This window comes from Suricata suricatta, chromosome 17 (assembly GCF_006229205.1).
Source record: "Suricata suricatta isolate VVHF042 chromosome 17, meerkat_22Aug2017_6uvM2_HiC, whole genome shotgun sequence".
Lineage (NCBI taxonomy): Eukaryota > Metazoa > Chordata > Mammalia > Carnivora > Herpestidae > Suricata > Suricata suricatta.
The window spans coordinates 3,013,647-3,023,934 of record NC_043716.1 but is presented as its reverse complement, the minus strand read 5'-3'; the positions used below and the strand labels follow the sequence as shown (position 1 = coordinate 3,023,934).

Here is a 10,288-nt window from a genome sequence, read left to right as displayed (position 1 = left end):
TTCTAAGGTTCGATCTAGTGTGCACTAAATGGTTCCATTCGTAAAGGGGGCGGGGGAGGGAAGGAAGACTACGTATCAAAGCAGCAGACAAATGGTAAGATAGGACTCATCCTCGCCCCTCGGCCCTCCCCCCTCCTGCAGCCATCAATCAGCATTTCTGGCCCATTCTGCCTCCTAAATATTTCTGGAATCTGGCCCCTGCCCCTTCCTCAACCAGACCCCCAACGTACCTCATCCCTCATCTGAAGGAGTTCAATGCAGCCTTGTTCCTGGTCCCCAGCCTGTCCCTCTTTCTACAGCCAGCGGGGTCCCCTGCCCCTCTTTCTTTCTCTCTCTTTCCTTCTTCCGTTATGTCTTTCAAAATAGTCTAAGCATACTGGAAAGTAGAGAGAAATATATACTAGCATCCAAGTAACACGTCACAGCTTTGTCAAATCTTAATATTTCCCCCCAGTTCTTTTTCCTTAAATAAAACCTTACCCGTAACTGAAAGCCTTGGGAGCCCCCCTTCCAAACCCCATTCTTCTCCCCCTCTCTGCAGAGGTGACCAGTGTCCTGACCATCCTCATGCTTGCTTTTATTATTTTGGTGACATATTACATATCCATAAACTATGAACAGACTTGCATGTGCCCCACCGAGACTTACTTTTTCTGATCAATGATACTTCTTTTTAAAAAAAAAACTAATCTTGGGGCACCGGGGTGGCTCAGTCAGTTGAGCATCCGATGTCAGCTCAGTCATGATCTCCTAGTTTGTGAGTTCGAGCCCCATGTCAGGCTCTGTGCTGACGGCTCTGAGCCTGGAGCCTGCTTCGGAGTCTATGTCTCCCTCTCTCTCTGCCTCTTCCCTGCTCACACTATGTCTCTCTCAGTCTCTCAAAAATAAGCATTAAAATATGTACAAACTAAATAAATTTTAAAAACTAATCTTTTCAATTTTGGAAAACTTCAAACGTATACAAAAATAGTCTACTGAATGCCCATTACTCATCACCAAATCCTATCATTTCCCATACCTTCTTCCCACCTCCGCTATCTTAAAGCAAATGATATTTTTTAAAATATGTAAGTATTTCAATATGTGACTCTCCAAGATAAGGGCAATGCCATTGTCACACGTCATAAAAATGTGACAGTAACTCCTTAATATCAAATATCCAGTCCACATTAAAATTTCCCCAAGTGCTGTTCACATGCTTTTTATACAATTGATTCGTTCCAACCATGGTCCAAACAAGGTCCCCACACACCATTTGGTTGGTATGTTTGTTTTTCAAGTGTCACAGACATGATTCTGCTGATCAAAAGAAGCCAAACAGGGGTGTCTGAGTGGCTCCATAGGTTAAGCATCCGACTTTGGCTCGGGTCATGGTCTCACAGTGCATGAGTTCCAGCCCGGCATCGGGCTCTGTGCTAATGGCTCTGAACCTGGAGCTGCTTCAGATCCTGTGTCTTCCTCTCTCTCCGACCCTCCCTCCCTCATGCTCTCTCTCTCTTTCAAAAATAAACAAACATTCTTAAAAATAAAAAAAAGAAGCCAAACAGAAAAGAGGACATACGTATGAACCTGCAATATATTTAAAAACAGGCGCAAGTGAATCTTTGGGGATAGAATCCACAATTCAGGTTTCTCTGATAGTGGGTGGGCACCTGCTGAACCGAGATGGGTTGGAAGATCCTTCTAGGGTGCTGGAAATGTTCTGTCATCCCGTCTTCACATATTAGTGAGAAAACTACCACCGGGAGAAAGACTTCATGGAGGAGCACTTCCATTCATCAGCTACCTCATTACCTCGTGGGTCCCAGGGGACTCTGTTCACTGCTGGACTCTGTATTACAGTTTTCACAGTAACAAACTGATGAGTTGTTGATTTTGGCCCCAAAGTGTCCCGTCCTTAAACAGCGGGAGCCTCTGTGGGTCGGCACCCAAGTCCCGTTGACGTCAGCACTAAGCACCCCTGGGAGCTCTGGTCGATTTAACTGTCATAGGCTGTTGCATCGTGGGCTCGGTAAACTTCCGGAGATGCAGACATCAGGTTGTCTCTCTGCTTCTTAAAATCCTTTAATGGAAGAAGTCCACACTCCTCCTCTGTGTTCACCGGGCACTTTGTTTTTTTAACTTCCTGCAGGTGGATCTCTCCGTCCCCGTCTTGCCCCCAGGCTATTCCTACCAAGCTTTCGTGAGGATCCCGAACCTGCCACGCACCCCCCACCCCGTCATTTTTAGGCGGGCTGCTGCCTTACTGTCCTCGCCTTCCCCCACCTGCCCTTGCCTGGCCGGCCTCATTTTGGCCACCCCAGGAAACCTTTGCAGGCTCTTTCCACGTCCTCTAAGACCAGGTTGGGTGGCCCCTCCCTCACAGAGGCCAGCAGGGCAGCTCCCGGAACTCCGATCTATCACTGGGAATGCCATGAGATGGAGAAAGTACTCAGAGTGTCCCGGGCTGGCTGGAAGACAGGCTCTGGTAAGCCCCTGGGGAGGGGAGTCGGCGTCCTGGACCAGGTGCCCACACCACCTCTACCGAGAGAGGGCGACAGGGCTTCTGTTCTGCTGAGCGTGGTCTGCAGGGTCCAATCAGAATGTCACGGCCGGCACCATGCACCAGGCCGGGGGGCACAGCCGAGCCTGGCTCCCGCCCCGCCGGCGGCCTCTCTCTCCAGCCCTCACTGGCGGCAGAGAGCCTTACGCTGAAGATTCTACCCCACAGTCTTCGGCCGGCCCCATCCCCCAGGCCTAGATAGGGCTTATCACTCCAGGTTGTAACTCTTTCCCCGTCTGTCTGTCCTCACTCTGTGCCACCCCGAGTTCCAGGCTTCCTAAGAGCAGGGTCTGGCTTTCTTATCTCCTGCTCTGTCCCTAGCGCTCAGAGTCCGGCCTGGCTTACAAACGGTTCTGGGTGCATTCTTGTTGGATACGGTCATTATTGCCTCGGGAGACATCTCAAAATGCACCCTCCCCACCCGGCCTCCCAAAGCCCCAGCCAGCAGTCCTCTGGAATCACTGGGGGGGGCCTTTGTGCAAAATTCAGGGGCCAGGGACCCCTTCACACCTGTTTATTAAAATGAATCTCTTTGTGGGAGGGAGACCGGGGTGGCCTCAGTCTGTTAAGCCTGCAACTCCTATTTCGGCTCAGGTCACCATCGCATCATTCGTGAGTTTGAGTCCCACGTCAGGCTCTGTGCTGACAGCAAGGGGCCTGGTTGGTATTCTCTCTCTCCCTTCCTCTGCCCCTCCCTGCTTCCATTTTCTCTCTCTCTCTCTCTCTCTCTCTCTCAAAATAAACAAATTAACCCCTTGGGGGGTGGAGCCAGACAGGTGTCCTTTTTAAAGCTCCACCTGGGTGGTGCCCCAAAAAGGAGAGATTTGAAAACCAAGAACTTAGAGGCCATCTAGGCCAACCTGTTCTCTCCCTTCCCTTTTTAAAGATGAGCGAGGCGCCTGGGTGGCTCAGTCGGTTTAGCGTCCGACTTCAGCTCAGGTCATGATCTCACAGTCTGTGAGTTCAAGCCCCGCGTCGGGCTCTGTGCTGACAGCTGGGAGCCTGGAGCTGCTTCAGATTCTGTGTGTGTCTCTCTGCCTCTCTCCTGCTCACACACACACTCTCTCTCTCTCAAAAATAAAATAAGTATTACAAAAAAAAAAAAAAAACCTTAATGCTCCCAGGTGATTACAACATGAAGACCTAGGGCCCTAGCTCCCAACGCCTGTCCCTGGCCCACACCAACCCACACCAGGAGGGCCAGCAGGGGGCCTCCTCACCGTCTCTGCCCTTTGACCTTGGCCCAGTGTCTCCCCAGGAGGCCGAGACACCCAGGCAGGGACCCGGCAGGTGGAGCCATCATCCGCCTTGGGGAGGGGCATGCGGCCGGGCAGTGACGGGCGGCCCCTCTGCAGTTCGAGGAGATCCACGAGGTGATCTCCCGCTACAAGACGCTGGTGAGCATGCACAAGGACCTCATGCAGGCGGCGCAGGAGGGCCAGGAGAAGATCGAGCACGTCAAGGCACTGCTGGCGCACTACGTGGAGGAGAAGGACGACGAGATCCTGCAGCACAACAACGAGCTGGCGCGCCTGCAGATGCACTTTGACCACGCCCGCAGTGACGTCATCATCTGGGTGAGCGCGGGGGCGGGGTTTCCGGGGAAGCAAGGGCCGCGCGTGCGCGCACACGTGCTCACGTCCAGGCCCCATCGCCTCCCCCAGGAGTCTCGCTGGGCACACATCCAGAACACCGCCGCCAAAAAGACCCTCTTGCTTGGCACCATCAAGATGGCGACCCTGAACCTGTTCCAGACAGTGAGCAAGCAGATGAAGGAGACTGCCACCGTGGCCCTGGAGGACACCTACAAACAGCTGGACATGGTGAGCGGGGTGCAGGTGGCCTGGCCAGCCACGTGCACTGAGCTGAGATGACTGTCCGTTGGTCCAATGGAAGAATTAGGATCAGAGCCACCGCGGGCTGGCGGTGTCGCTGGGCCCCACCTCCAGAGTCTCTGGGTGGGTCTGAGATGAGAACCCGGCGATTTCCATTTCTCAACAGGTGCCCGGTGCGGGTGCTGGTTTGGGTTCCAGGCTTTGAGAACCACTACATTAGCGCTAAGACCCTTTTGGCCCCAGTCTATGCGGGCCCCAGCGGAGACCCACTATTGAGTTCATCACTGGTGCAAAAACAGTCTTCATAAATTCTAGAGAGATGCGGAAAGCTCGAGTCTGGGCCCCAGTCTTTGGAGGAAGTGAATCATGGGAGTGGGGGAATCAGCAAGTCTAGGAAGTGTTGGCCTCTCATTAGTCCCAAGCTGAGATTTTTTTTCTCTTTGAAGTAACTACAAGGAAATTGGAAAGGAAATAACTTTCTCGCTGTGATTCAAAGCTGTGGGATGCCATGTCCAGGTGCCACCCCAAATCATCTCACTTCTTTAAATTAGTTTTAATGTTTATTTGTTTTTGAGAAAGAGACAGAGTGTGAGTGGGGGAGGGACAGAGAGAGAAAGAGAGACACAGAATCGGAAGCAGGCTCCAGACTCTGAGCCATCAGTACAGAGCCCGACGCGAGACTCAAACCCATGAACTGTGAAATCATGACCTGAGCCGAAGTCCGATGCTTAGCCAACTGAGCCCCCCAGATGCCCCAGAATCATCTCACTTCCCACCAAAGGTACAGATATCCCGCACTTTGGGAAACTTCATACCAGAAGACGTGTTAGCCATACTTCGTGTCACATGCACAGACCCATGACTTAATTATTCATTCCTGTGGTAAAAGCCTTGAGCTCTGCTGTCAAATAATAGAAAGAAAGGTGCTAAAGACCGGGGTTTGTGTTTGTCTTGTGGTTCACTGTATCTCAGCGTCTAGAACAGTGCCTGGCACAAAGTAGGTGCTCACTAAATGTTTGGTGAATGAATATCAAATACAAGCCAATAAAAGCAACAGGCTGGAAGGCACCTCCCCTATTTAATGACAACAGCAAAGTAAAACCCATGAAACATAAAGGATTTCATCCACTGACCAGCCAAGAAGAGGGATTTCCTCAAACCAGAAAATCAGCCTGCAGCTCAAAGCATGTACAACAGAATTATCGACAGTTCAGAGGCTTCGAAGGCAGCTTGTAAGAAAGTTTGTTCCGAAGAGGCAGTTCTCAAAGCTTCTGCGATCGGGAGACTTGTGCGCTCTTAACATTTATCGAAGACCCTCCGAGAGCTTTGGTTTATGTGGGTTATAGCTCCTGACATTCACTATGGGAGAAAGTCAAACAGAAAAATGAAAAATAACTCTGTGGGACAAGGAGCACTTCCTCAAATCCATTTCATGCCTGGCTTCCTGGAGGGCAGGTGGGTTCTGCCGTCGGCTTCAGCATTTCATCTCATGACGGCCAGTGTCACGGAAACGACCCGCTCTGGTCCAGAGCACTGTGCACTCGTGAGCGAGCCAGAAGGAGAAGGACAGATGATGTCACAGAAATACTGAAAGAGGAGCCTCGCAGCGCCGGGGGGCTCAGTCAGTTGAGTGTCTGACTCTTGATTTCGGCTCAGGTCACAATCTCGAGCTTCGTGATTGGGCGCCCCGCCTCGGGCTCTGTGTTGACTGGGCGGAGCCTGCCTGGGAGTCTCTCTCCGCCCCTCCCCCACTCGCTCGCTTTCAAAAATAAACATTTAAAAGAAAACAAAAAGCAGCTTTGTCCTTGCAGACCCCTCTCCCGGGCAATAGCACCTTGGGGACTCCTGAAGACCCTCAGGCCCCTCTCCTTTAGCTGTCATAAAGCAAGGTTAGGCAAGAGGTGGTGATTTCCAGCTCCTGACTTCGCCCAAGCCTTCCCTGCTCTGACCTTATCTGCGTCCATCCACCGACTCTCTCAACCGCAATTTGCTTCTGCTGGAATACATGCGATTGCTCACGTCGTTAGTTTCCCACCTCGTTCCCATAGGATGTGAGCCCATTGGCAGATACACACATGCTCAACTAGCCTGAAAATAAAATCAAAAATAAAGGTGGGGGGACGCCTGGGTGGCTCAGTTGGACAAGCATTGACCTTGGCTCAGGTCACAATCTCACGGTTCATGAGTTCGAACCCCGCGTCGGGCTCGCTGCTGTCAGCCCAGAGCATGCTTCAGATCCTCTGTCCCCCTCTTTCTCTCTCTCCTCCTCCCTCGCTCACACTCTCTCTCCCTCTCTCAAAACTAAATAAACACTAAAAAAAATTAAAGATAAGGACCCGGGAAAATAAAAGTTACAACCTAAGCTCAAGTCACACGAGAGAGAAATGCAGCCGTTGGTCCTGTGCTTGCTGATGACAAGAAGGAAAAGCAACACGTGGCATTTGTACCAAAGTGAGAGCACTTTTTCTAGCGCGTCACGCCGATTGAAAGTTCCTCCCCAGGAGGCTTCAGAGCCTCTTAGGATATGATGTTCCTAACAGCATCCCTGTGACACATCCAAGCATGGCCTCCGGGAGGCAGCCACTCAGCTAGAGCTTAGGAGCATGGTGCCACCTCGCGACTTAGGACGTGGGATTCTGCAAAAAGGCTGGGACCGTTTGAAATCGATGTGCTGGGTGTCCTGGAGGGTCCGGGGGAAGCCCAGATCGAAGCCCAGGGTCATCCTTGATGGAAGCCCAGGCTGTGCTTGGCAAAGCCTAGAACCCCAAGAGGCAGGTCAGTTTCCTGTGGGAGGAGAAAATGACTCTGAGCATTCAGAAAACCCCCGATGACACAAAGTTTGATGGTTCTGACGCAGGATTTTGCTGTGGCTCCGCCCCAGGTGCTCCAAGCAGATAACATTTCCGGAGCTTACTTGACCACAGAACGCTCTAGGGAGGTGTGATTACTTAGCATAAGAACTTAGCTCGGGAAGTGCTTCCCGGTGATCTTGGGGAAGTTACTTTCATTCATAGACTTGGTTTCCTCTTTAGAAAAACAGGAATTGTATCTGCAGTAGTAATGGTGGACAGGGCTGTCGAGAGTTTTGCATGGTCTGTGTCATCCTGTCCTGTCCCCAGGAACATTCTTGAAAAGGAGAGATTTTATTTTTAATGTTTGTTTACTTTTGAGAGAGAGAGAGACAGAGCATGAGCAGGGAAGGGGCAGAGACACAGAATCCAAAGCAGGCTCCAGGCTCTGAGCTGTCAGCACAGATCCTGACTCAGGGTTTGAACCACGAACTGTGAGATCATGACCTGAGCCTAAGTCAGACGCTTAACCGACTGAGCCACCCAGGCGCCCCAAAAAGGAGAGATTTTAAAACTAGATCTTAGAGGCCATCTAGGCCAACCTGTTCTCCCCCTTCCCTTTTTAAAGATGAGCGGGGCGCCTGAGTGGCTCAGTCGGTTACGCGTCCGACTTTGGCTCAGATCATGATCTCATGGTTCATGGGTTCAAGCCCCATGTCGGGATCTGTGCTGACAGCTCAGAGCGTGGAGCCTGCTTCCAATTCTGTGTCTTAGTTTCTCTGCCCTCCCTTCCTTGCTCATGCTCTGTCTCTCTCTCTCTCAAAAATAACTATTGAAAAAGAAATTAAAAACAATTAAAGATGAAGAAGGCGAGGCCCAGAAAGAGGAACTGATATCCCCAGGGCCGCGTGCGGAGGCCAGGGCCCCACATAGCATGCTGAGTGCGTGTTCCTCGAAACAGAAGCTAGCGCTTGGAACTTAAGCTCCTGTCGATGACTCAGGATGATCCGTTCAGGCATCAGTTCTGGGTTCCAAGTAAACGCCCAACCTTGAATGCTGTTAAATTGTGGAGAGCCGTCTCCCCCAGCGCTGCTGGCCCCTGACTGCTGGAGACTTTTAGTGCCAGCGCCTGCTTGCTCCCGCATCCCCTCACCCCTCCCCTCCCCTCCCCACGCCCCTCCACTCCCCTTCCCAGACGGCATACTGTCACCCTGTCTGCCTCCAGGAGTTCCCTGTTTGTGCCTTCTAGTCTGTTAAGCCTGAAACTCCAACTAGAATAATTGTCAAATCCGGGAAAGTGGCCCCGGGAAATCAGTCACAGGGAAATGACACTCTGCCCGGCCACGCTCCGTTCGAGGATGGGCTGGCCTGTTGCCGGTGGGCTGAGCCCTCGTCCCCTTGCCTCCTTAGATCCAACAGTTCATCCGGGATCTGTCAGACATCTTGGCAGAGGTGAAGAAGAAGGAACAACAGCAAATCCGGGTATAAGGAGCAGCGGTGATTCCAGAATGTTCTGGACACTGAGAGAGAATACGTTCCCTGGTGAGCTCGTGGCCCACCTAGTCAGCCCCGCCCAGCCCTCTGGGACCCCGATGCCTTTTTACTGGCGAACACCCCACCATTTTCCCCTTAAAGCCTCAGCCCAGCCAATCCGTGAAAACATTAAATCCTATAAAACGTTTGTTCCTAAGTTCTGTCTCAAAAAAATTTTTTTTGGAAGTTGGGGTGTCTAACTGGGGTGCAAAAACTCTCTAGAAAGTATGCAGGCAGCGGGCCACCTGGGGGCTCAGTCGGTTGAGTGTCAGCTTCAGCTCAAGTCATGATCTCACAGTTAATGGGTTCGAACCCTGTGTCAGGCTCTGTGCTGATCGCTCAGAGCCTGGAGCCTGTCTTCAGATTCTCTGTCTCCCTTCTCTCTGACCTTCCCCTGCTTAAGCTGTCTTTCTCTCTCTCAAAAATAAATATAACATTTAAAAAAATTAAAAAGCAAAGAAGAAACTATGAGGCAGCTTCCCAAGTTGACAGCTGGGGAGTTGAGCGGGGGAGTGGGGGGGAGTCAAGAACTTCTCCCCAACCTAGAGGACGATCCCTCCTCTGCTCCCCCTGGGGGTGTATGTGGGTATAGCAAGCGATGCACCTTAGTTGAAAACCAGCAAAACTGAACAAAATGCAGATCAATGCAAAGCGTGGCACTCCGGGTCACGAACTCAGAACCGGAGACCAGTCTGGTCAGAGACCAGACAAAGGAAGCATGTTGGAGCATAGACATGACGCGCATCAGCCGGGTGAAGACCCGTCTTATGTCGGGAGGGCACGCCTGCTCAGGGACAAGGTCACCAGTCACATTGGGTCTGCCTGCCCTGGGAGCCCCTCAGGAGGCGGGAGCACCGATGGCTTCCCCTGCAAAGCAGTTAGCAGGACAGGCCTGAACAAGGTGAGCTGGGCGCTGGGCGGGCCGGCTGGGATCCCCAACTCCCAGCACTTCCGAGGCTCCTCTCCGCCGGGGTCCTGCGGGAAGCAGCAGTCAGCCCTGGCTTTGTAGACGCCGTCGTACAGGTGGTTCTCCTTAGACCGGCAGAATCAGGATCACCTGGGGACTTGCTAGAAATGCACTATTTGGGCCCCGCCCCCCAGACCCGAGAGTCAGAAACTCAGGGGGCTGGGCCCAGCCACGAGGGCTTTAATAAGCCCTCCAGGTGACGCAGGTGCGTGCCCCCCCCCCCCAGGACCTCTGCAGGACGAGGAGCCACCCACCCACCGTCAGGGGCCTGGGCTCCTCCTGCCTCCTCCATGTGAGTAAGAGTATCGGAAACCCACGCTGGGTCAGGCAGCGTGCGCGCAGAGAGGTGGGGCCTCGGACGTGCAGACTTAGGCCCAGGCAGGTGTAAGCGGTCTGCGCAGAGCCGTCTGCTTCACGTCCCACGCTCACGTCCCACGCTGGGGCTCGGAGCCCACAGGGAGGCAGCCAGGGAAGAAACATGGATGCAAAGTGGGAGACCTGGAGGGTGAGTCCGAATACGCACGTGCAGGCTGGGGTCCGAGAGGCCCTGGAGGCTCCGGTCTGCCCCCCAGGCCCCCCACGGAGTCTCTCTGGGACCTCCAGGCCCAGGGAAGGCGGCTCC

General features: G+C 52.8%; 1 protein-coding gene and 1 long non-coding RNA gene across 5 annotated transcripts in view; one reads left to right on the top strand and one right to left on the bottom strand.

Annotated features, from left to right (window-relative positions):
• Positions 1–371, bottom strand: part of LOC115282284 — a 2,126-nt gene extending 1,755 nt beyond the window's left edge. The window contains exon 1 of the long non-coding RNA XR_003904570.1: positions 231–371. This is a non-coding gene — a long non-coding RNA (uncharacterized LOC115282284). The remainder of the gene's footprint in view (positions 1–230) is intronic.
• CCDC42 (coiled-coil domain containing 42) overlaps positions 1–8,856 on the top strand; it is an 11,894-nt gene extending 3,038 nt beyond the window's left edge. The window contains exons 5-8 of one of the 4 annotated variants that reach the window (XM_029928245.1): positions 2,366–2,467; positions 3,967–4,119; positions 4,207–4,365; positions 8,577–8,856. In XM_029928245.1, coding sequence (XP_029784105.1) covers positions 2,366–2,467; positions 3,967–4,119; positions 4,207–4,365; positions 8,577–8,654 — 492 coding nt within the window. In that variant the 3' untranslated portion in view covers positions 8,655–8,856. Of the gene's footprint in view, positions 1–2,365; positions 2,468–3,897; positions 4,120–4,206; positions 4,366–8,576 lie in introns of all 4 variants that reach the window. The other 3 variants (XM_029928243.1, XM_029928247.1, XM_029928246.1) reach the window with 3 other exon arrangements.
• The last annotated feature ends 1,432 nt before the right edge of the window (positions 8,857–10,288 follow it).